This window comes from Leptinotarsa decemlineata, unplaced genomic scaffold, assembly GCF_025532065.1.
Source record: "Leptinotarsa decemlineata unplaced genomic scaffold, Ldec_3_MD MMD2_tig00001719_RagTag_RagTag, whole genome shotgun sequence".
Lineage (NCBI taxonomy): Eukaryota > Metazoa > Arthropoda > Insecta > Coleoptera > Chrysomelidae > Leptinotarsa > Leptinotarsa decemlineata.
The window spans coordinates 13,256,805-13,284,049 of record NW_027412569.1 but is presented as its reverse complement, the minus strand read 5'-3'; the positions used below and the strand labels follow the sequence as shown (position 1 = coordinate 13,284,049).

At 35.3% G+C, this 27,245-nt stretch overlaps 2 protein-coding genes across 2 annotated transcripts in view; one reads left to right on the top strand and one right to left on the bottom strand.

Annotated features, from left to right (window-relative positions):
- The window catches only part of LOC111517335 (uncharacterized), an 88,801-nt gene extending 61,637 nt beyond the window's left edge, over positions 1 to 27,164 (top strand). The window contains 4 exon segments of the mRNA XM_023173451.2: positions 4,590 to 4,730; positions 15,666 to 15,893; positions 20,339 to 20,485; positions 20,488 to 27,164. Of these exon segments, the coding sequence (XP_023029219.2) occupies positions 4,590 to 4,730; positions 15,666 to 15,893; positions 20,339 to 20,485; positions 20,488 to 20,678 (707 nt within the window). The 3' untranslated portion in view covers positions 20,679 to 27,164.
- LOC111517331 (dnaJ protein homolog 1) lies at positions 10,947 to 15,434 on the bottom strand. The gene is made up of 3 exons (XM_023173444.2): positions 14,857 to 15,434; positions 14,498 to 14,710; positions 10,947 to 11,405 (listed from the first exon to the last, which is right to left on the bottom strand). The coding sequence occupies exons 1-3, from the start codon at positions 15,371 to 15,373 to the stop codon at positions 11,134 to 11,136; spliced, it is 1,002 nt and encodes a 333-aa protein (XP_023029212.2). The 5' UTR covers positions 15,374 to 15,434; the 3' UTR covers positions 10,947 to 11,133.
- Positions 27,165 to 27,245: the final 81 nt, after the last annotated feature.

Genomic DNA, 27,245 nt, shown 5'->3' with positions numbered 1-27,245 from the left:
CATCGATATTTTATTATTGAAAACTCATTAACGTGTGAAATGATTTTTAACATGCTTATGTATATAAAACAAAAATCACAATATGGTTAACAGCTAAAATACTGAAATATTTATAATGGAAGTATAGTATAGCAAGTAATGGACTGAGTCAATGGTCATTAACAGGTAAACGGTAAGAGTTTTAGTAGGTAATCATAATTTGTTGATTGGTCACATTTTTACTTGTAAGTCATATTCAGGGCCTGACTATGACAGATGAATGGTCATATTCGAAATAGCTAGCTTTATTATTATCTTGCCTGTTGCAAAAATGTCAAGTTTAAGAGGTCTTCAAAGGTTTTTCTGCCAGTACTGTGTATCTATTTGATTTTCAAAAAATTAAGCATAATGTTGAATATTTTAGGAGCTAGGAACTCCGCAGAACGTTGTTCAATACTTTTACCACGAGTTGTTACATTCACATGATTTCTTTCCGTTCTAGTATCATACTTGTGGTTGAATAGATATTTGATTTATTTCATTGTTGTGGATGAAAGTCACTATTCGTTAGCAGAAACTTTGCCTTGCATTAAGAATATAATTTTCGAAGAAAAGCTCATTACTGGAATATCTGATATTTTTTGTAGATAATAAATTAAAGATATCGCAAAAAGAAAACAAATTGTTTGTGAGCATTTGATACTTCGAAGATTTTCTTGTGTTTCAAAAAGAATTGAGTTGAATGAAATCCTTTAGAACTTTTTGTATACCGATTTTCACAAACATCCATTTCATTAGCCCAATTATTTTCTGTGACAAACATTTGGAACACGTCTATTTCATATATATCGAGTAACAGTGTTGAATTTCAAAAAATATCCTTACAAAATTTTGTGACACCTGTTTTTTAAGAGTTTTTATCGTGTTTCATCCAGAAATATCAATTTTGAATTTGATTCAAAAAATCTACGTTGAAAAATGAGTTTTTTAAGACTTTTAAAATAAATTAATCAACAAAGATGAAAAAGACAAATAAACATCAGTATAATGGTTCCTTCGCCTTTTTTTATATAATTCGAAATGGAGGCGAAAGAGCCAAAAAACGAAATTTGACAATTCCCATTTTTGGCGAACATGGCGAACAGGAAGCCCTTGTCCGATCTGAAGGATCTTGTAGGTCTTACCGTTTTCGAGATAGTCACAGTGCGATCAGCTAAAATTACGTACTGTTTATTTGAATCAATATTCGCAGATGACTCTAAACAATATACATTATTTTTTTGTTACAACTGGGTATGATGGCCTCTGAAAATTGTATTCCAGTCAAGCGAATGATATGGCGCCACTTTTATTCACGTGACTAAATTTCATTTTTTACCACATCCTCTGAAAATTTCATCCCAAACATCAATACCCTAACGATGTTGACGTATACTTAATGAGCCATGGAATTTCAATTGGATGATGATGGAAATTGTGTCGCTTCCAGTTTTTTTTTTAATTTCATCGACAAATTAGTTTTTCATAATTAGTCCTGATTATTTATCTCCTTCCACTTTCAATATGAATTTATTCAATTAGTCAAAATTACACCGTCCTAATTATTTCGCCAGAAATGTTTCAGTTGTATGAAATATTATAACTTATAATTGAATGCCTGAAAATAATATCAAAGGCCTTTTTTTAACGATAGTTCATTTGTCAGTGGTTGGCAGATGTCCGCTTTTAACCACTTTATTAACTGAAACACTCAAAACTGGAAAAATGAGAATAAAGAAACTTCCGTTTGTCAATTTCCCCAACAATTTTGTTTCATGTCAAATATAGGCCAACAAGAAGTTGCTGCAAATGACTTTTTAGGATAGTCAATAAATGGAATCCCATTTCTCAGCTCGGTTTACTAGGAAATAATCCGATCGGATAAATTGATGGTGGAAATTGTAGGGTAATTCTGGGTTTAGGTCAATTGACCTAAATTTTTTCGAAACCAACATAAAAAAAAAGAAAATATGAATAATTTCAGTGAATGAATATTGATTTTTTTACAGTAAGAACCAGAAATCGGTTTATATCAGATTGATAGTTCCTTTTTTCTGACAGAACACAAGCATTACAGAAAAATTCTTAAGGCACTGCTGATGAAGATAGTCATCCGCAGCTGATGTCCTGGAATCCAAATGGAATGACGAGACAAGTGTGCTGTCATCAGCAATGCAATATATTGGATTTTTTTTTTGGTTTTATATGATTTTATTAAAACAACGATAAAAATAAAATAAAAACAACAATAAAAATTAATTGGAGCTCCGGGGCGAATTCATTGATTCCAGTGGCGCATTTGCTTTTTCAGCTGCAGGAAAACCCGGAAAAACCTGCAGCACCACATCATCTGAAGATCTTGATCCAACAATGTCCTTTCTCTCATAAAACAAAATGTAGGGTGTCTCCAGAGGCTCCAATAAATTCAATGCATCGCCAGAACACTTCGTGACACGACTATCGTCAAACTTAAACCAGTCCGTTTCTTCTTTGACCAAGGCGTAATAATAACCAAATTCAACGCCAGAACCACAGTGAACAATAACTGCATGAATATTATAATAGTGGTCTGCTAGGTTGAAATGTTCATCTATTTCGAACCTTCCAAAGAGTTTCTTGCTTCCGTTAGAGGTTGAGTCTTGTTTGAAAATCATCAGTGTTATTATCAGATTGACTGGTGCCTCAGCTATACTTGTTTCCTTATAACAGTCAGTTAGTTTGACGCATGTTTGACAATATAGTCGATCATCACCTGTTAAAAATTCCATTTTCAGATGATTCAACAATAAGCTTTGCACGGACTGGTTATTAGTCGTATTAGGAAAAGCTAGATGAAGTTCCAGGAATTCACATAAGTTTTCGGTACTTTTTGAACATTTACCACAAAGTAAACAAGTGAGGATTTTTCCAGCAAAAGATTTACAAACACAAGACGAGATGGGCTGTACGGAACCATTCAGTCCAGAGCGGTCAGGAGTATTGATTTTGCTCACGAAGAGTATTCAACAAGAACCCCAAGAATTCGGAACAATCCTCTTGTTGTCCTAACGAGTATCTAGTGGACTTCAAAGACTCCAGGAAATCGGTTGGAGGGGAAGATGATACCTTCTTACGAAACTGCAGCTGCATGAACAGGTGTTTGAGTTTGATGAATGAGTAGGAAACATTCCCATTTTCGTTCATCATTAGAACTTCGTTCTTGAAATTCTTCGTCATGAACAACACTTGTAAAATGTTATTCATGTAGCAAGTGTTTCCTAAATTATCCAATCCAATTTTCTTCTCTAGATTTTCAGGACAAATATCTACTGATTAGTAAGGAAGAACATGTTTCACAGAATCTCCATAAGAACCATTTCTCAAGCTGCGATCGATCCTTCCAAGTGAAGAAAGGTTTCGTAGAGGAATCGATTCGGCTCTTGCTTCACCTTCACCTTCAGAATAAAAAACATCTTTGATATTGATAAATATGGAGGGAAGGATGGAATCGATAATATCGGAAACACTATTGACTGATGAGAGAAAACCTGGTAAAGCTAAGGAAGAAGCCGAACGTAGCCCTAATCCGCCAAGGTTTACAGGAAGAGTTGCTTGGAGCCATGAATCATTATTGAAATGATTGTTTGTAACATTTTCCGTCGTGTGGTGAGGTAAATTATCAAATTCGTCAAGCTCTAACTGACTTGACCAAGTGGGGGAACATCTGAGGGCGTACATGAGTTTTGGAATCGCCAAACAATTTTTCAAAAGAAAGAATGCAATGTGTTTTGGAAGTTCATTCAATCTGGTGGTCAGCAATTTGGGTGATTCCCGTTTTTCTCGAAGATGTTCTGAAAGTGGATCTTTAGAGAGAGGAGCACCCAGAAGACTCCATTTAGACTTTTCCAAAATCCTTATGCCAGGAGCCAATTTCAAAATGGATTCGGAAATATTATTTGGATTCTTGTTTTCTTCAAATGAGTCGTTGATATGCGATAAAAAAGGGTTGGGCGCAATATGGATCCCTGGGGAACACCAGCCTTAACGGTAAAATTATTCTATTCATCGATGGCCACTTGCTGGGAACGTTTCTTTTTTATATTACTCGAAATGGAGGTGGTTGAGCCAAAAAAACCACTGATTTTCTCGACCTGAATAGAACTTATTCCAGTTCCCTGACTCAAGAGAAGGATTGGATAAAAAACATTTTTGTGAAAGTGTCAGTCAAATCAAAATTCAAACAATTTGAAATCAATATGAGGTGTCTACGAAGTGGTGAACAATTGTATTTTGACTAGGAAACTTATTGGAAGCTGATTAGTTTTGCAGTTAGGTGCATTTATAATAAATAAAGCATTCGATCGTCACTATAATCGAAATCCAATATTTGTCAAAAACGGTATATATCATTTATTCATCCCATCAAATACACATATTTCAATATAAATGATGTTTCATTTATAAATATGGTGAAACATAATGATGAGCACGTCCGCTCTAGTTGTCTATAAATAACCGTAATAATTGAATAATTAAACTTGTTCATACTCGTTTGAAATCATTACTCTATTAAAAACTGTCGTTTGTTCCAGGTCAGATTGAATGTCTGAATTGCATGTTAAGTCGCTGTCGGGGAATAGAAATAGACGCCAGAAACAATTTGGGGTTCACTCCGCTAATGAAGGCTGCCCTACAAGGAAGAAATAAATGTGCCAAACTCTTGCTCTTTGCAGGTGAGTTATTTTAGAATTCTTTGTCTACACTGGCAGGTTTTGCTCATATGAACCATCACATGCAATTCATCAGTTGTTATAGTCGAAGTAAACGATATTGTGCACTCTCGAAGGCCAAAAAAACCAATACATAGAAATGAACCGGCAGCAAAATAGTAAATGTGGACTGTAGACTTGGCGGTTCGTATTGGATGCTTCTCAATAACCGAGTTTTATGATAGACTGAAGAGACATAAAATTAAATTTGAAGTCATGTTTCGGTGACGAAGAGAAATCGGGAATGCGGAGATGGTTATCGGCGTCGTGTTCAGGAACTGATCGCGATTTGAGTGTTGAAACTCGATATTGGCGCAGTTATAATTACTGAAAATGTTTGTTATCTGAAATGTGGCGTCCTCGGACAAGTATTAATAGTAATAACAAGTGTGATAACGACGCAGACTTTTTCCAGTGAAGTGATTTCAATAGCGATGGTGAGCAATGCGAAAAAGAGATATCAGTGAATAACATTCGGATGCATTTGAATATCGAAAAACAGAGATTATGTTTCAATGTATATAAGAATCTACATCTCAAGATTGGTTTCGAGGGAAACAAACTGTTACAAGCAACATCAGATTTGATCGAAATTCCTTTCTCAAATGTACGTAAAATAGTTAAAAACAAACCTTATGGACGCAAGACGCGATGTCATACAGGGTTACCAAAACCTTTAGATTTTCATCTAATAAAATCATTGATAAAAACAATATACGACTGTTAAAAAAGCAATGAGATTCCTACAACTGAAATCATAAGGAAGTAATTGAGCTGCTGTGACAAAACTTTTCAGAATTTGATAAAGAAACTAGGATTCACGTTAAAAATGATAAACAAACGTCAAGTAGTTATGGAAATCAGAAGAATAGTGGAATTGTGTAATTGTATACTTAGAAAAAATAACTAAATATACAAAAGAACAACGGCAAATTTTCTATTTGGACGAAACTTGCTATGACATTCACGACACAGTTACGAAAGGATGGACTAATGGTTTGAGAATGTGTACGCCTAACATGCCTGCAAATAAAGGATCGCGACTAATCATTGTGCATTGTGGAGGAAGTGAAGGATGGGTTCCGAATTCTTTGATATTATGTGGAAAAAACTTGAGGATTGCAATGTTGAATATTATTAGAACATGGAAGCTAATATTTTCGAGAAATGGTTTGAAAATACGTTGATCCCAAATTTGGATGGAAATAGTGTAATATTTATTGACAACGCTTCCTATCATTGGCGACAGCTCATCAAAGTACCGACGGAAATTCGAGGAGAGATGAAATACAAAGTTTTTCAAAGAATAACAATTTGTATTTTGAAGATTACTATACCAAAAACCAACTACTTGAAGTTTTAGAGAGAAAAACATTTGAAAAAGTGTATGCCCCTGAGAGTATTGCTGGAAAGTATGGACACACCGTACTGAGACTTCCCCCTATTTTTGTGTCCTCAATCCCATTTGGGGAAAATTGAAAGAAAGCATCAGGCGTAAAAATAATTTTCCAAAATTTGATAAGACGATAATAGAGCTAATTAAAGAAGAAATTACCGAAGAAGACTGGCAGAAAAGGATTAAAAAAGTTATTTTATTTGAAAAAGACTATATAGAAATTGGACGCTTCCATATTAACGGTGGAAATAATTACATTATTGATTTAAATGACGACAGTGATAGTGAAACAGAGAATATGGAAGAGGAATTATCAGAAGCTTTCGAAGAAAGTCAGTTAAGTGTTTTTGAAACAATCTATTGTATATATATGTGAGTAAGAAGTATTTTCATTTATCATCCTGTTATTTGAATCCCTACTTTTCCATTCACCTATATGAAAGAAATATTTATTATATATATTTTTATTATATAAATATTATATAGTTATTGTGATTCTTACATAATCAGAAATGATTATTGAATAACGAAATTAGTTAACTCTCTAACTATATTATTAAAGGGGAGCTGTTGGAGATAGGTTGCACTATATCGTTTACTTGAACTATACAAGAAACAGATTGACAATGAAACTTCCAACTACGTTTCTGCTTATCTCAATGAAATGTTCACATACATGTTCATAAATGATACTGGCAATTTTTTTCCAAACGACATTTCAACGTGAAGCATCAGCTATAGCCTCACGTAAAACTGATTTCTGGCGTGGCGATGCATGCCGTGGCGACGGGTCGCTATTCTCAAGCGACTGTGCGATTCTCTTCACACTGGTTGGGCGTTACGCCAAAATAGTGTGAATAAATAATTTTAAAATATAATTTAAAATGAAATATGTCTGACAGTGATGATTTAGAATGTGAAAGTGGGCAGCTTTCTGCAAAAAAAGGAAAATCACACTAAAACATATTTTTTATAATTTATAATCATAGTGCATTTATCTGTGCATTAAGCCCGCGTATCAAGGGTCAGTAAATGTTAAATCTACTCTCTCGGTTTGAATGTATACGATTTTGATAGCATTTAGTATGTTCAAATTGATTATTAATCAATTTCAATTTCATTCTTTTGGAAAATTGCCTGAAGAAAAAATGTTGTAGGCGGACAAAAATTGTATTTTAAAATCAGCTGATAGCGAATTGCACAAGAATGTTGTTCTTTTTTGTTATTAACAGAAACATCAAAAAATGAATTAATCAATTTGTTAATGATGGTGGAATTTTTATGGAACATTTGTCATGGATATTTACAATTCAAGATCTTTAGTAATATATTGCAACTACTAGCTAAGACCTAACTATATTTTATAATGTTTGCACGTGGAAAAATATACAATGAAAGCTAAACATTAAAGTTTATTCTGTGCACCAATAGAATAAGTAATGAACTATTACATTTTATGTTCATTATTTTCACATTATCCGGCGAATAGAGATATTGACTGGCATTTGTTCGGTTTCAATAAAATATTCATGTAGGTACATACATTACGAATGCTCTGGAAAATCCTAGCTTTCCATTAGGGGAGTTGGATTGCGAAATTCTGAATGGACATGGACCTATGACCTTTGAAAATAAGTGTTTGTCGGGCTTTTATTGCTCAAACTTTTATATAGTATCATGTAGGTATACCTATTTTTAAATTGAAAATTTCTCACATAACTTTTCATCCACATGTATCTGATTCTACGTCAAAAAAAGGGGTGAGTTGAAACGGGGTGATTTTGAAAAGAGTTGAAAAGATTTTGACTAAGGAGATAAAAAATAAAGCGTTGAAAAAAACGCTGATACAAGTGGGAGACTACTGGAGGGGAATTGAAGAATATTTTTCGATAAAAAATGATAATTCCCTTATTTTTAGCTGACCCGGCAAACTTTGTACTGCTTCAGAATTGATGTTGTTTTGAGTATGAGCTGAATTATGGTAACTTTTCTATATTGTGTTTAAGAAGCGCGAATTCGGGTCATAATAACACGCCCAGTAGTTCGGATCATTCTAATGCGTAGCAATAGATTTTGTGTGAGAAAAAAAGTAAGAGGACTATTCACAATGAGGTGGATAAATTTAAGTCCACTGGTTCAGTAAACAATCGATCAGCACCCGTACATCGACTAAACGCAAGATCTGCCGAAAACATTACCGCTTTCTGTGAGAGTGTGCAGACGAATCGGAGGCAGTCGATTTTACATTTACCTGCTTCAATTAGCCTTATCTGTCAAGAAAAACCTTCTTATAACTTCAACAAAGATGACTTTGTCTCGTCCGCAGGAAAATTGGGGTATTTTATTGGGATCGCGAATTTTTTCCTTAAACACTGAGGACAGTGTTTCTATCATAGATATGATTATAACAAAATATGTAACGAAATACGCTAAACATAAATCTTAATTCCCCAATTGATTTAATGCACATACTATAATGACTATCAGGGAAAGGAAAATATGTCATAAAGAATGGAAAATGTACCGTAATGATCTTGACTGCTTGACTTTCAAACTTTTGAGAGACAAGTCAAAATTTCTGATTGACTCCGATTGCAACAACTATATAAAATTGAAGCAACTTTTGATTAATTAAGGATTATATTCATTTTAAACAAATCAAAGTAAAGCTAGTATTCCCTTTCAACCTTTATCATGTCTCTCAAACGTTCATACAATCACCATTTTCAAATCTAATTATTGTAATCTGCACTGCAGTTGATTGGTAATTGTTCATAACACGATATTGCATATTATTCATAAAAATCAAATCATTTATTGTTATTTTCACCTCATCATTTGTAAATACTCTTTTTGGGTTTGTCCGTTTTGCAACCAGTGGTACCCCTCAAGGAAGCAATTCAGCCCCTCTTTTATTTTCACTCTTCATTAACGACATAGAAAATACTCTCTCTAGCAATTTCTTACTCTTGGCAGATGATATGAAAATCTTTTGGCCCATTACATCACAGGAGGACTGCTTGATCTTACAAAAATGCCTTGACTTTTTGTACATTTGGTGTACCGAAACTAATCTTCCCCTCAATACAAACAAATGTAAATACTCAAAATACACCCTTTAACATGTTATTTCTCATGATTAGTGCATAAATAAGACACCTCTTCAAATAATCACTCATCAAAGGGATCTTGGTGTCACATTTGACCCTAAACTAAGTTTCTCCATCCACTATGACATAATAAAATGCTCAGCCAAACGGATGCTAGGGCTCATTTATCGTAATTGTAAGAACTTTCGTAGCAGACACAGTTTTTTAACTTTTTTCAATGCATACGTCAAATCTCGGCTGGAATATGCCTCCCTTATATGGTCACCCATATACAAAGTTCACATAAACAAAATCGAGTCTATACAAAGAGGTTTCATGAACTATATTAGTTACAAGCTAGAAGGAGTTTACCCTGAACAAGGCATCGACAACAGAATACTACTGAATAAATTTAATCTATTATCCCTTCAAAACCGAAGAACCCACTACTCTATAATTTTCATTTATAAACTAGTGAATAATCTGATTGACTGTCCCGAACTACTCTCCCACTTCAACTTTCATGTTCCACGACTCAATTCTAGAAATGAACTGACTTTTTATCTACCAAATTCTAGAACAAACATATTACTCGAGTCACCAGTTGTTGCAATGAGCAAACTTTACAATCAACTCTGTGAAAATCTCGACATTTATTATGAACCTATTGGTCAAGTTAAGAACCACGTTAAAAAACTTTTACACTGTAATCAAAATACATGAGCCCAAATTAAAAGTTATTCTACCATGTGAGCTTAATACTACTACTGTATTACTGCTGAATTATGTTTTTTTGTAATACACCTGAACTATGTATTTACTTGTTAGTTCTATATCTGACTTATGGTTTTTTTTCAATTACTCTCCTGCACACAAGTGTTCCACTTCATTTTTTGCTTAACTCTCCTAAATATTTACTTTATTTTATTTTTCGTTTACTCGCTTCAGGTGTTTCTAGTTGATAAATTAGTATTGTATTCATGTATATGTGTATGTATGTATATATGTATGTTTATTGTGTGTATATATGCAGATATAAACTGTAACATGCTTGTTAATAATATTAACATGTCTTGTTATAAATGAACGTCCAATGCATCCCAAAAAAGTCACCCTTTGGTGTGGAGTTTGGGTTGGTGGTCAGTATTTCTTTGAGAACGACATTGGCCAGGCCATAACTGTCAACTACAAGCACTATAAGTCTATGATTACCAACTTCTTTCGGCCTGAATTGGATGATTTAGACACCAACAACATTTGGTTTCAATAGCCGAGTACGTTCGATTTGATGCCGTTAGAATTCTTCTTGTGGAGTTTCCTCAAGTCGCAGAAATATGTGAATGAGCTACCAAACACAGCGGCCCCAAAACCAACATAACCCATGCCATCGGTTAAATTCCGAGTCAGGGAGAAGCCGTGAGCAGTCTTTCAAACGAATGCAAAATTTCGATGATATCTTGCACACATTTTGTTTTATTTGACTTTCAAGAAAGGAAGCGCTTATTGAAAGACCCTTACCTAGCACAAACAAAAATAGCACAGTATTTACTGATGTCAAGAGAAGAGATTTCACCAAAATGGTTCCACTTGTGATAGAAAGTGGACTAGGTCAGCTCCTATGCATGCAGTTATCTTGGTCTTGGAAATGTACTTCAATGAAGAAATCGAAGAAGTTGTATTCGATTGAACTATCAGTAAAGAAACTATTTATATAATTTTCTGCCTTACACATAATATTAATGTTATAATTTCCACGAAATGCCTTACTAGTAACCATTAGAGTCAACACAAAACTTGTTTTTCAAGTCTAAAACGAACTTTCCTCAAACCTATCCATATTCCATCGCATCCGGACTCAAACAGCACTCAACCACTCGCCTATTCATGGCAGAACTTCTGCCAACATCCTCTTGGTTTTTTCTGGAATCCGATCCGGAAAGCGAATCTCGAAGTTTACGATCAGATCCCCGCGCTGTGACGGCTCTTTCGGCAAGGGTAATCCCCTGCCGGGAATCCTCTTCGCGGTCTCGGGTGTGACGACTTCTCGAGAGTAATCCAGGGAGATGGACCCGCCTTCCAGAAGTGGAACGGTAACTGTGCAACCGCACAGGGCTTCTCGTAGAGATATTTTGGCGGTGTACTTGATGTCGCTACCTGCAATGGGCGGTGAGATATCAACGGGAGTTTGTGAAGGGTTCGCAAATTTGGAACAAAATATTATTAAAGAACTGATCTGTTTTCTAAGGGAACGTACAAGTATCGCAGGAAAATCCTTCCACGCTCTTAGGCGATTCATGTTGATTTTTTCAACTCTTCCCAAGAAACATTGGCTGCTTAATATAGAATAATTCAAATTAATACTGTGTTCGAAAATATATGAACGTGTACAAATCGTCAAATGTGAAAATACTGAATTGTTTCAAAAGTCTTCTCGATTTTTATTGATTACAACACTTTTGGAATACGTCTATTTGCAAAAAAATTATTTTATTGATGAAAAGCGTTAGGTTAGCTTAGGTTGTTATGAATACTTGGTTAGGAGCTGTTTCCCAGATTGGAACCTCACACTTTTATACAACATAATCATTTTTCTTGTGAATAGATTTATTCTGATTTCAAACTTAAAAGCCATTAGTTGCATCAACCCATAAGACTTATTATCGATGTTGAACGCCATCTTAAATCAGTTGCAAATTATTTTTCATTTCGTGTTGTTATTAAACCGTGTGTTTTCTTAGTTCTTTCAAACTATTACTTATTATAAGTCTACTTTCAACTGTATTATCTCACTACACTTTTGCCAACGTAACAAACTGAGTAGACTAGTTAGTCTTGTTGAAGTGAGAACAATTTGAATTTACCGCTGCCGCGCTTGGTAGCTTCTGATTGGTCGACTGTGTGATGGCAAAGGTGGAGGAGGGGGGGCGGTCTATCTAGGCGCCATTTCCGTCAGCATAATATTTCTATGCTTGGAATTCGATGAAGCGGTAGAAAGCCATTTTGCCTGGTTCCGATTGGCTAAGGTTCTACTGGGAAGGAAATTTTCGAAATACTTGAAAATATGGTAGTCGGTTGGCAAGAGGTCGTTTAATTTTCCGACGGTAATATCCGAAACGTGCTGATGGCCGTTGTGTAGCAGGATCGGAGCTCTTCTGTTGACTCTGCTGTGTTGGTTTGGCTCGGTTGCAGAAAGTTATAGTGAATAATACCAGCCGCTGACCACAAAATAGTACCCATGGACTTTTTTGATGGGTTTTAGTCTTTGGAAAGTGCCTGTGTGGCTCAACGTTGTCCAACTACTATTCTAAACGTCTCATGTCGTAGAGGATCTACTTATCACACGTCATCCGATCCAAAAAAGGATCGTTTTGGTTACGCAAAAGCAAAGAAGGACAGACTTCCAAACCTGCCAATTTCTGTTGATCGTTCAAATCTTAGGGCAACCACTTCTCGAGCGTGTTGAACCATCAAAAACCACATGGGAGCTGACGCCCAGTTCTTCCATCATCCCAGCACAGTTTGTGATTGCTCAGTCGGATATATACTTTTTACACCAATAGTGAAATGTAATATAATATGTAAGATAACAAATAGATATTTCCAGGTGAAACAGAATGATATAATGTCCGATAAATTCCTTGTAACAAATGGGACACCTCAAGGTAGTGTACTCAGTGCACTAATTTTTCTATTATATATGAATGACCTACCTAATAATATAAGTAATGGTGCGATATACCTTTACGCAGACGACATTTCCATTATTCTTTCAAGTAAAACAATGGAAGAAATGTATAACCTTGTAAACTCAGTCCTACACGAATTTGATGACTGGTGTTACAGGAATAGACTGAGAAAAACTGTCTGCATGGAATTTGCAAATTCATCTCGAAGCCTACATGATTTCAATTTCATTTTCCGGAATGAATTCTTGGCATTAACAAGCTCAACAAAATTCTTAGGAACAATAATGGACTCACATTTCACTTGGCAAGAACATATAGAGTTCATATCCAAGAAATTGAACCAATCGTATTATCTCATTAAATCCCTTGAGAATAAATTAGATATTGAGGCGCTGATATCAGTTTATTTCGCTTTTCAGTTTCGAACCATTATTTACAACAACATTGCTGTCTGGGGTTTAGCAACTGAGGTGGACAGAATTTTCATAAAACAGAAAGCATTACTGAGGCTAATTTTGAATCTAGATTACAGAACGTCATGTAAAGAGATTTTTCGTCAAAATAAAATACTAAGTGTTGCCTGTTTGTTCATTCTAAAAACATTGACGTATATCCTTGGAAATAGAAGACAACTATCATATACTACATATACTACATAATTATCATATTAGGAATAACCATATGCTCATCACCCAAAACCAAAAACACCATCATGCAAAGTATAAAAAGTCTCCTATGTTTGCTGGTATCCGTTTCTATAATATATTGCCATGCGAAATAAAGATACTGCCACCTCAAGTTTTCACTGTCATTGTGACAGATCACTGTCATTGTGACGTATATATCGTGACATTTTGTTTATTTATCTATTTCTATTTTTTACTTATATTTTAATATGTATGTGTTTGTTTTACAATATGTGTCACATTATTTTTTATTCAAATGACATCTTATAATATTACACATTTATATTATACCTGTGAAATATGACTTGTCTCATCTACATAATATAGCACAAAGGACTAATAATCTATCATCTATCTATCTATCATTATACGTTATTTAGTAACCAAATCTTATTTTTTGACTTTTGAAATTACCATATTACATTTTTGCCTATTTTGTTGCCCTTTAAGAAACTTTCAACCGACAGTTTACGCACTAGAACTGACAATTGACACATCGAAAGTGACAGTTGACATATCATAACAGAGTTAAGATATGGAAACTGAAGATTGCACTTTCATACGTCCGCTGTCTGTTTTGATACGTCAACTGTCACACTTGAAGATGAATCAGCTAGTGTTGACAACTTATCGGTGCGAAATGCTTCGCTCTGACTGAAATTTTTGTATCGCAAACGGGTCGTTTTCTATCTGCAGTGGGTGCATTTGGGTATTTCATTTGAATTTCCATCCTGCTCAAGTATGAAATACTTGAATTACAAAATGTACAAGGGATAGTTGAAGTTTGCAAGAAACTTTAGGAATCCTAAGTACATTTGCTCCATGGTTACAAAAATAAAACTCAATGCTAATAAGCGATTCATAAGTATCTTACCTTCTCTTCTGAACAATTTATGCGGTTTATCCCGAATAATGAACACCACGTCAGCAGGGATTTTATTCGGACCCTGGTCACCTTCCTTTGGAAAAGTCACTTTGGTTCCTGCTTTCCAACCTGGCTTCACATTGATCTCCAACATCTTGTCCTCTTTCACTTGAACACCATTTCTTATGACTTTGCGATTGATTTTCATGAGTTTGGTGCAACCTGTGAATGAATACGGATTAAAAATGGGATGTCCCTCATCCAATTGGACCAGAATTTGTCATTGGCATCAACAGTTGTTGGACTACTTTACGGATGAACTACGATTTCTAACAGGGCCTCTCACCGTTTAAAATAATAATAATTACCTGTCATGATATCCTCCAAAGGTATGTACAAGTCATGTTCAATAGGGGGATCTTGCTGCCTACTATTCCGCTGATTGCTGGGACTCCTATGGTTACTGGATATGTGGAAGAAATGGCTGAATGGGTCATCGACAGCCCCACCGGCATTTTGAAAAGGATCATCCATCCCGAAAAGGTCTTGGAACGGGTTGACGTTTCCGAAAAACTGAGCGAAAGTAGCCCTGGGATCCCCGTGAAAAGTATAACTGAAAGTCCCGTTGCCGAATTGCCCCCCCGTTGTTCCGCCAGGAATACCTCCTTTCAAACCTTCTTCTCCAAACTCATCGAAAATATCCCGTTTCTTCTTGTCGGACAGGACTTCGTAGGCTTCCGCGACTTCTTTGAACTTCTCTTCAGCTCCTGGTGATTTATTTTTATCAGGGTGATATTTCAGCGCTAGTTTCCGGTAGGCTTTTTTTATTTCGTCGTCGGATGCGTTTTTTGGAATGCCCAAAATCTTGTAATAATCTTTTCCCATTTTTATCAACGGAAAACGGTATATTCATGACATACTGTCAGTTTGACAAACTAACCTGACGTTCAATTTCCAAGGTGCGTTCCGTAATACGCAACGTCATGCTGAGAATACCCTCAATAAAGTTTGTGAAGATCAAATTATAAGATGTAGATTATGAAATTACTGTGGATCTTCATCAAGTAACTGCCGAATCGATCAGAAAGAAACACTTTATAATTATCGTGGTGGAGTGTCCCTCTAGAACCCTAAGAGAAATCGATTCCTTTCAACTATAACCCTACTTATGTTCCAGGAGCTAACCCGACTTTGCGTGACAATGGTCGAGGTTTCCGGGCTGATCAGTGGGCCCGATTTTGTGGGCGATATGTTTGCGCTGACGTCATCGAGAAGCACGCTAGACAGAGGCTACTTGAAAGGTCGACTTCCTACGGGAATTGGGGTGGAGATAATGACGTGGGAGCACGAGTCCTAATGGGGAAGCTCATCCCGGTGCCGACAATTCCACAACAACAATCTCACGGTAAGTTGAACTCTAACAGGAACTTTGAGTTTTTTTAGGATTTTAAAAGGGTGAAATCGTACTTTTTTTACATGATTTATATAAGCTTAACCTGTATGTATGTATGTTTGTTTGTATGTATGTTTGTTTGTAACTCTCAAGCTCGGGATCTGTATTGCAAACTGTGAAGCAAACCAGAATATGGATTTCAAGAATGAAAACTTTATCGTAAATTGTACACCTAAAACATTCAGTTACTCAAATATTTCAAAAAAACAAAAAATTAGAGTTAAGGTGCTTGACAATACATATCAAATCAAAAGATTTTTATTCCATATTCTTAGTCCATTAATATTTTGAATGAGACTTCAAATCAAAACATCAAGACTGAATTGTTTTTTGAAATTATTACTGCAAATTTTCTCTTTACTTCGAGAGAAATTTTACAAGTGTCCGCCCTCTGTTGGAGACTTACTGCATCTCAGTATTACTATAGAATTTGAGACCTCAAACTTTATTATGTTGTTTGAGAGGAATTTTACATTAGTGCACCGTCTGTTGAAGATTTATAATACTAGTGACTAGTACTTGAAAAAAATTATTTTTGACAATAAATCGGACTAAAAATTGAAAATTAAATATAGTTTAAAAAACTAAAAAACAAGCTTTTAAAGAACATCGGACTAAAAAGTTAAAAAAACATTTTTTTAAACAAGCCTAAAACAATAACGAAAGAAAAATACTAGAATTATCGTGAAAAAAACGTGGTCGTTTTGTGTCATATTTTTGTATATCAGGCGTCCGTCGCTTTTTTCACAATAAAACTAGTATTTTCCGTTCGTTATTGTTTCAACCTTATTTAAAAAAGTTATTTTTAACTTTTTAGTTCGATGTTCTTGAAAAGCGTGTTTTTTAGTTTTTTTTGTAATTTATTTATTTAGATTTCAATCCACATCAACAACATAGGATTATTAGCGGCGGTACATTTGAAATACAGTTTATATCAGCATACAATAGATTAAATCAAAATACATGGATTCGTTTGACGTATTCTGTAGCATTATTCCATTCACTATTTAGGGTCGTGGTTATGTCTTCGGTTATATTCAGATCGTTTATCTTCTGCTGGTGTTGACAAGTGAAGAGGTGTTCCATTATTAGGTCTGACACTTGTCGGATATAATCCAATGCCCTTTGTGGTATTCGCCAGGCGAGTAGTTGTTTTCTGATATGTGTCAGTCCATAAACCTGCTGTATAGGTTGATGGACTAACACCTGTACTTCTTTAGATAATTCAATTATTAAAATGACTGCATATTGCTACAAACCATCTTATATGGATATTATCATACACAATTTCTCAACACATCTCTATCAGCTTAAAGTAGCAGCATTCAATATGAATGTTACATAGACTATTCATTGATCCATTGCCAGAAAGTAATTTCCAGGGACAACTGAGGTGAATCAAACAAATTGTTGTCAACAACAGTTACAAGGTAGATACTCTATCGACTCCATCTTTTTAAAAAAACAAGTCATTTACCAGGTCCATACTTGGTGAACCCACAATAACATTGCTCGTTTTTCAAAACTGAAAAACTTGGGTTTAGCTTACACAACAAATGATAATTCAAGCAAATTGATTGAAAACAATAAAGACAAAACTAAAGTGTTGGATGGATTAGGAGTATATAAGTTCAACTGTAGTTTTTTCTTGAAACTATATGTTGGTCAAGCGGAGAGAATATTTCACCACAGAATGAAGGAGCATATGAGTAGTTTTTTGATCTGAAAACCAATTCCACATTCAAAACTATCTTTAGGCAGAGAGGCTTGCGTTCAACCATGATTATGATGTGTTTCATTTGGAAAGGAAACGTTTGAAACTCAATTTTCGGAAAGTTCAGAAAGTAATAGATTTGAGGGCTTCGATGCATAAATAGAATTGAACTTTTCTAGCTCATTGAATCTGTTTACGGATGTAATAGTAAGTATGTAATGAGACTGTTCAATTTTCTTCATAATTATCCGATTTTTGACTAGTTTATACCTAAATTCAGTAGAAGAACGTGATCAAATTGTTATATTATTCTACTAATTAGGTAGAATTTAGTCAGTATCAACACGCCTGTATAGCGAAACACCTTTTGCAGTTTTGTAAACTATTCGGTAAAAATTTCATAATAAAATGTTACTTGAATGAAATTGTAAATGCGCACAATGAAACTCAGCATGTGGACTATCTGAACAACGAGTGAAACTGCCTCTACTTTTACTAACTCTTTAACATTTTCTCGAAAGTCCTACAAAACATATTAACCCTTCTATCACGCCTTCTTCAGTGCTTTCAAGGAGACAACTTCTTTAAGGAGTTTCCACCCCGTCCGTTCAAATCCACTTCAAGTACGGATCACGGAATTTCGTGTCGAAACAAATAAAAGTATTCGAGAAAAGTAGAACAATAATTATAAGTGCTCTTCACATTAATTTGAAGAGTCACGAAAGCTCTACCTTTTTTCTGGACTTTTCTTCCATTAGGTTTGTGGAACGAAATTGATGTTGTTTTAAGACTTGTTTTGATGGGGTAATGGTTGCGAATATGGTTCACGAAGAGCAATAACGTGTACAAGACAAATAAGTAGAGAAGGGGGGATTTGAAAATATAAACTTCGTCAAAGAAATGTTTTTCTACAACATATTATTTTGTAGCTTATTGGTGTATGATGTCGTGAGACCATTTTGTCCTAATTTTTCTCAACGAATTTAAGTTGCGCTACAATGAATGAGGTGTTCCACGTGAATTTGCGAATTTTTGTTCCGGAGATTTTAGCCTCGAAGATGAGCCCCGGAATGATCGCCCTACAGTAATCCAAGACGAGAATTCAAAGACCCTTATCTAAAGAAGTACAGGTGTTAGTCCATCAACCTATACTGCAGGTTTATGGACTGACACATATCAGAAAACAACTACTCGCCTGGCGAATACCACAAAGGGCATTGGATTATATCCGACAAGTGTCAGTGCAGAATTCTTCACAGAGGTAATTCCTGCATATGCTTTTTGCGATACAACTGCCGGAATCGATTTTCAATTATTAAAACGGGCACACTTGCCTCTCGTCAGTGAAAGGTAGGATCCTACATCAACACGAAGTCGATCACTACCTATAATTAAAAATCAAATCCTTCCAGAGTATCATACCTCGAACAAAGCTGATTTCAGTAATGGTCGAGTCAAAAAAATTTATTGAATTATTTACCTCCGTTTCAGTGGTGGACTCAATGGGGAATGTTTCTCCTGACGAAAATCGAGCAGTTTTCATAAAAGAGCTCTAAAACAACACATTTTAAACTTATCATTTCAACCTTTTTCTTTAAAAAATTAATTAAATACTTTAAAAAGAGAAATGAAATAATGAATTCAACATTTAGAGGGATATGTTTCTATTTCACCATTTGACAACATCGGTTATAGCTAATAATAAAGGACAATGACACTGCTACCTGTATGAGACAAACAAAGATGACATATTTCAGATGCGTGCTGTCCTGTTTATTTATGTTCCGAGTTCCGAGACATTCTGTGACATATGATATTTTGTGCACCTAACCTATCTTCCTCTATATAAATAAATAACAAAACAACTGTTGTTTATGTGGCTTCTGGAGGTGGTATTGACCTATAATTTATATTTTGCCTTGATTGTTGATTTATAGAGATAATTTTCCTTTTTTAAAGTAGAATATCTAGGTATTTGAATATCTTGGTATTTGATATAGGCGCAATAGCGCCTATATCAAATCCCTTTAAAAATTGAAACCCAACATTTGAAACATCAATTTGAATACTTTTCGAAGTGAATTTGAAAAACTCATCAATTGAACTCAACTTTATTTTGTTCAAACTTACATTTGCTGTAATAACCCAAATTGAGGAACATTCCCCATTGACGAAGGAAGGAAGTAGTCAAGTGCCTTCTTTCTCCCTTAGGCAATTTCTCACAATTTTCCATATAGAGCTGGAAAAGTGAAAGCCAGAGAGCATTACTCTTGAAAACTAATCTCTTATTAAAAACTACCCCTTGAAATTTATAGATTATTGTAAAGTTCAAGTACCATTTCTATACTCAAAAAGTTTCTATTTCTCCTAAGTGTTTGAATGGTTGGGAAATGTTTAATAGTCAGAATAAGTAGGGTTAGCCTCACTTCAGAGCTCCCCCACTCCTCCACTTTAGCCATCACCCAGTCGACCAATCAGAAGCTATCGCGCGCAGCAGCGGTATGTCTAAAAGTCAGAGGACGGTCTGATGAGTGTGAGAGAGATGGGAACCGTATCTAGCTGATCCGTTGTATACATACTTTTCAGGAATAACTTCCACATCTGTGAAGATCTGCATACAAATCATCTACCTCATTGTTGTCATCTACCTCACAGGAAATAACTATTCTATTGTTTTTTCTAGGTCTAAAATCGAAACTCAGAAAAGTTTTCCGCACTTCTTCCGGACCCCAGTCGGACACCTTCTCCAGCGCCCGTCTCGTCACACAGCTTACGTCGGCAGCGCTCTGCGCCAGCTCCCCAGTGCTTCCATCCGGTCCCAACGTTCCCCCGTAGTGAAATCCCTCATCAGGCCGCTGACCGTACCACGACTTCAAATTACGCTAGTTAACAATAATGGGGACTTCCCCAACAACAACCTGGCCGCCAATGGAAAGCCAGCGCCCGTTCCTACAGTTGCTCAACAGACAGCGGACGATCCGCCACCTGTCATCAAGCCCGCTAGGACCAAGAAGAAAAAATAGCACGAATGTAATCTTTGCAAGTGGTATTTGGATGAATAATACTTCGGGAGACTGTTTTGTATAATTGTAGCGAATATTTAGATGGTTTATATGTAAATGGACTTCGGAAATCTTATTTGATGGGAGTTGCCAAAAACAGTCGTTTGGTAGGTATGAGGTTCTCTTTGTTGCTGGTGAACCGGCTGACTTGTTCGGTTCTTTCAAGTCTCGCTGTAGCCCTAAAGCCTCATTAAGTTTTCCCCTCTCAAGTTTCCATAACACCCACTTCCACAGTCTTATACTAGTTTGTACAGGTCTTTTAAAGAAGTCTTGTCATATTCTAATGCCATATCTACTTTATCCATGAATTGCTTGTCTTCTGTGATTCAGTGACTCACATACTATATGACGAGTTGTCTCTATGGCTTTGCTGCATTGCCTGTACCTAATTTCTCGTCATACAACTCTATTTTGTTTGGATTTCCTCTAAATGGACAGTGTCCAGTGCTGCAACTATTGTGGACCGATTTTTTCAGGCAACTTTCTCAAGAAGGGTTTCCCTGTGTTCCCTTGTTTATTTTTTCAGTACTCTTTATGATTTTTATTGACCCATCTCCTAATCTAATTCCATACCATAAAGTTTGGTACTTCCACAACTTATTCATGGCTCAAATATGAATGTGTATGTGTGTGTGTTGGAAATATGTTCTTTCCGTTAACCAGCTGTGTGATTCCTAACACTGGTTGGACGATAACAAGTGGAAATCAATCGTTCAGTCTGTGGTTTGAACCACCAACCAATACGGCGGACAGTTGAGTGAGTGAGGATTGGCATGATAAACATTATTGGGACTTTGAACAGGAAAAATCAATCGTCGAGAAGTAGTTTACTAAGTTTAAACGATGTGAAATGAGCACCGAAGACGCCCAAAAGATGCTGTTAAAGACGAAAACATAACAAAAGTCCATAAAATGATTTTGGATGACCGCATAATGAGTTGATTGAGATAGCTGAGGCTCTGAAGATATCAAAGGAACGTGTTGGACGTATCGTGCATGAATATTTGGGTATGCGGAAGCTCTGTTCCAAGTGGGTGTTGTACGACCTCACAATAGACCGAAAACAACAACGAATTCTCGATTCTGAACTGTGTTTGAGCTGTTCCACCATGGAAAATCCAAACTTATGCGTCGATATGTGATAATGGATGGAACATGGCTCCAACATTTCACACCAGAATCAAAACGATTGTCATCTGAGTGGACTCAACGTGGTTGAAGGGCGAAATCGAGGAAAAATTGCCCCACCTGAAGTGCTGTTTCATCAAGAATTGTTTCTGCATCCACCGTATTCTCAAGATCTGGCCCTCAGCGACTTTTTCCTGTTTTTAGACCTGAAGAGAATGTTCGCTGGAAAAAAATTTAGCGCCGGTGAAGAGGATATCGTCAAAACTGATGCCTTTTGGGAATTAAAGACACAACATACTGTAAAAATGGTATCAAAGATTGTATGACCGCTGTGATGGTTTTATTGCCTCCGAAATCGACTATATTGAATAGTGAAAACAAATTATATAAAAAAAATCTGTTTTTCCTTTTCATCCCAACTGTTATATGGCCCTTAAAGTGACAGCAATTATAAACTGTGCCTGTACACTGCAAATGCAAATTTACTTGAAATGTTGTCATTGATTTCTCAGAACAATATTTATTCTCGACCTTCAAAGTAACATTTCACCATGTGTCGTTCATGAAGTTTTACAGCGAGCAACGTTTCTGAATGTTTATCATTCCGTACATAAATATGTGAATCTTTTTACACGTTTCTGACACCCAAATGGGGCCAAGTTATGGAGAGAGAGGAAATTATCAACCATGTATTACCTCCAAGATATTTTTGAAACTATTTTCAACTGATAAACTGCGAAGCTGTGGCCTTTATTGTGTTCAAGTTTATTGATATTATTACAACCCATGATGGGACCCTGCTTCTCAATTGTTTTCGGTAACTTTCCTGATATGTTAATAACTTTTTGTTTTTTCGCAGTCGATAATTTCACTAAGTAGGTAGTATTATGAGTAGTATAAGATGTTCCATTGTACTTTTTGGTATTTTTTTCAACTATTACCTTAATAACTGTGCGGAAGACATTTTTCGAATTATCATTTTTCAGTTAAAAGATGGCTGGAATAATGTAATACTTATAGTAAGTACTATATTCTCATGGTTCCCTACAGTATGTATTATTTCAATCTAGAATGTATTTTTAACAAATATGGTATTGGTTGTCGTTTTAATTGTCTTCAAGGTCCTAATAGTTTTTTTTTATTTCACATATAATTGATTAGAATGAAATCAGTAAAAAGCTTTAAAAAATTATTTGGAAACCTTATTCATCTTTTCTGATGATTATACAGTGTGACCCATTGTTAAAAGAAACACCCCCCTAAAATTTGAAGTTGTAAATCGATTTTAATATTTTTTTTTAAATGTCAAGTACTAAAAAGTGTACCTTGGGACAAAATTTGAAATGTTTATTGAAGTTTCAGGACATACTACGATATTTTTTCTTAGTCGAAAATCGGGATTTTTTATTAGCGATTCTTTTATTGGAAAAATCACTACGCCACTGGATTCAGAGTGCCTCTAAATAGGTGTGACCAAAATTTAATGAAAAAATATTCATTATCAACGAAGTTATGACACCTCAAAAATTCGAAAACTCACACAGCTAACAGTCACAATATATCATTTTTTTATGATTTCAGCAATAAAGTGCCGCCAGATGAAAAAAAAAACAAATACAGTAAATATTTTTAATGAAAATAATGGAATTACATTCACACAATTCAACTAACAATGAAGCAAAAAATTTAAATAAACGTAACTAATAACTAATTATTGAAATGCTTCGATTCAGTGCAACAATTAATTCTAACTCATATTCTAGTAGCCTCTACTAATCCACCACGTATTTCGATACATGTGACGTAGCGCTTACGAATGTTTCTGATTACGTTCCTTAGTTCTTGAGGGCTAATATCTGCACACACCTGTCGAATTCTTGCACAAACTTCATTTCTATCTCTTGGGCGGTTTTTGTAAACCTTTTGTGTGAGAAGTTCCCAGAGAAAAAAGTCCAAAACTGTGAGGTCTGGAGATCTGGGTGGCCACTCTATAAACGGACTACCACGGCCTATCCATCGGTTTGGAAAATGTTCGTTAAGCCATTGCCTCACAGCTCTGGCATAATGAACTGAACACCCATCTAACTGGACAATTAAATTTGATCGTTCATTGATTGGCAGCTCGTGAATAGCATCCCAAAACTCTGTGTTTAAAAATTCTAGAAACCTCTGCGCATTAATGTTTTCCTCAAAAAAGAAAGGACCAATAATTCGTTCGTTCAATATCCCACACCAGACGTTGATTTTTTGGGAATACTGGCTTTTACAGTTTATCACCCAGTTAGGATTGTCCGCTGACCAATAGCGACAATTCTGTGATGACACTACTCCATTTGTAGTGAAAGTGGCTTCGTCGGTATATAAAATATTTTTTAGGAAATTTCGTACCGCAGCTAATACGAGGACGATCTGGATGTCTCTCATTGAATACTCTACAAACCTCTCTAGCACTTCTAAAGTCATCTCCCGAAATGCGTACAATTTCAATTTTCTCTCTTATGCTCAATCTTGCAGCCATGACACAAAATAATTCGAAGAACTGTAAGGTGAATATCTATCTGTGATATAGGGTGTTTTTTGTGACTGTTAGCTGTGTGAGTTTTCGAATTTTTGAGATGTCATAATTTTGTTAATAATGAATATTTTTTCATGAAATTTTGGTCACATCTGTTTAGAGGCACTCTGAATCCAGTGGCCTAGTGATTTTTTCAATAAAAAATCGCTAATAAAAAATCCCGATTTTCGACTAAGAAAAAATATCGTAGTATGCCCTGAAACTTTAATAAACATTTCAAATTTTGTCCCAAGGTAGACCTTTTACTACTTGACATTTCAAAACAAAATTATTAAAATCGGTTTGCAACTTCAAATTTTTGGGGGGTGTTTCCATTAAAAATGGGTCACACTGTATATTCAAATCAATTGCAGCTTTCTTGAAAAAGTATTTGAATATTCCCAAACTTTGATAACAACCTTGGACTGTATTTTACCTTTTTGAAAATATTTTGTAGAAAATTATTATATATTTATAAAAAGCTGTTATTTTTAGATGTGATATTGTTTGAAATTATGAAATTTTTAAATTTCCGTCACTGTTTTCTTCGATGGAAATGCTTTTATCTAGAATTTTGTATGTGATACCATTTTTCCCCGTGGGAGTGAAATGGAAAAATGTAATAGATATTATTATTGATTTCAGTTTCATAATAAATAAATGTAGTGAAAATTTATAACTATAATAAGTTAAAATGAAAGGCCAAAAGGACCAACCTCAAGAAACTTTACATCTGTAAGAAAAATACTGTTTCTCGTGTGTGGATTTATTTTTTTTTATAAAAAGTAATTCTCATTCGTCTTCTTCAGAAATATTCAATATACTTGGAATATTTCGTGTTTGCATTCACGTACATTTTTGATTCAGCGGAGACACTTCATAACCTAACGAAGAAGCAGATGGTTTGGTTACTTTCTTCTTCCTCTCTTCCTCTTCCCCTGTAGTAAAGGTAATAAATGGGGTTTATTTTTCTCAACAGAACTAGGACTACATCACAAACATAAAACAGACTCGTAGCAAAACGAAGTATACTATATATGTATAGATAACCCGATAAAAGAAGTGATTCGGATTAAGTCCGGTGAGCGAGCTGGCCACTAAATTGCACACTTTTGGCCAATTTACAGAGGGATATCTTGTACTTCTCTTATTTGAGTATGTCGTGTTTCAGAGTACCGCTCAACTGATTATACAAGTTATTTCAGTCAATTAAGACAATAATTACCTTCATCTAGTTCGTTTTCAATTATAACAATGGAAAATCGTGTCCATGTACATCAGGTAGTATTTCTACAAGTTTCGTGAATCAAGGAGAGTCATCAAGTCACTATCACATGATTTAGGAGTTGGAACAAGCTACATAGTTTGCATCATGCATAATCATATCAGGTTTACAGAAAACCCAATTCAACCTCATATATTTTGTGCAACTAAATAATTAGGAATTACAATTTTGTAGAGAAACTGATAGTATTCATGAGGGCAAAATGATTGAGAAGAATGAAATCCAAGCTGGTAGGCCGTAGCCGAATGGCAGGTATCATCAGAAATATGTGCATTGACTACGGGTACAAATGTTAAGCCTCGAAGTTTCTGTAACGACTGAAGGGCCAGCTACGTATTCACTCGTATTTATCATCATTGAAGTTAGTGGGGATGACTGATGGCGGTGGAGCTGATGGTGGGGGTGACGATATCGAAGTGTCCAAACAAATACTCACTTCTCATTAGTCCGTACTGTTGCTGGGTTGAAGATGTTTTGCAGCTGTAGATTTCTCCGGTTGCGTGAAGAGGCAGCTCCGCCTGTGTTCTTATCTCCTGGTTTTGATGATATGTTTGGTAGTGCCGATGTAAACTGGGCCACGGGTACAGGAAATCCTGTGAACACCAGCCGATTTCAGAGACTGTCTTTTGTCGTTGTTGGCTTGTAAATGGCCTCAATGTTGTGATGCTCCAACAGTTTTGCCATGCGATCCGCGACCATGTTCTTGTTTGTGTTTTGATCACTCGAATTTCTGTCAGTTTCTCGTATTGTATTTAGCAAATCTTTAACACTTTCTTTCATATAAAATCAATTTTCGTGGCGAAATCATTAAGACTAGGGTTCAAAGATTCTCAAATTGGAAAAATGATCATATCCCAATGACAGTTGTTTTTTTTTGTTTCCAATGCAAGGTTTTTTCTGTTTTGAAAATAAAAATCGATAATTTTCCCAAAGCTTCGTTCGAAGACTTGAAATGCCCCATTTTGAATTTTTGAAATATTGATAGATGATCGGAAGAGGTCAAACAGGGTGTTGGTTCATAGAAAATAGAGGATGACGTGGCAAACTACACCCTGGAAGGTAATGAAGTGTTTCCTTGAAACAAAAACTGGGTAGTCTCATGAATTTCACATAATAGATACACAGTATCTATGTTCCCACTTATCGAAGTCACCTCCTTCATGATGAAAAGCCAATCCAAAAGTGTAATTGAGTTTTTTTTCAACCATGTAGAAACAATAAAAAAATAACGCCCACCACAAATGTAAATTTCTACTCAACTATTGGAAATCAATAAGCAACTTATCCAAAATGGTGCTAAATGTATAGAAATGATATAATGATCACACAAAAATTGGAAAAAAATAATTTATGAAGAATTTTTAGCTAAGTTCCATTTTTTGTATGACAATATATAATAAATAGCCTTATATTTACTGCATATATTTGTGAAATACCAAAAGAATATTTAATAACCTAATGTAATAAAATATTAACCATACTGAAGCGATGTTTCACTGTTCTGTTTTCTACTTAAAAATTCCAGCTAAATATTAAACGTGTTTGGTTCAGACCAAAGAAA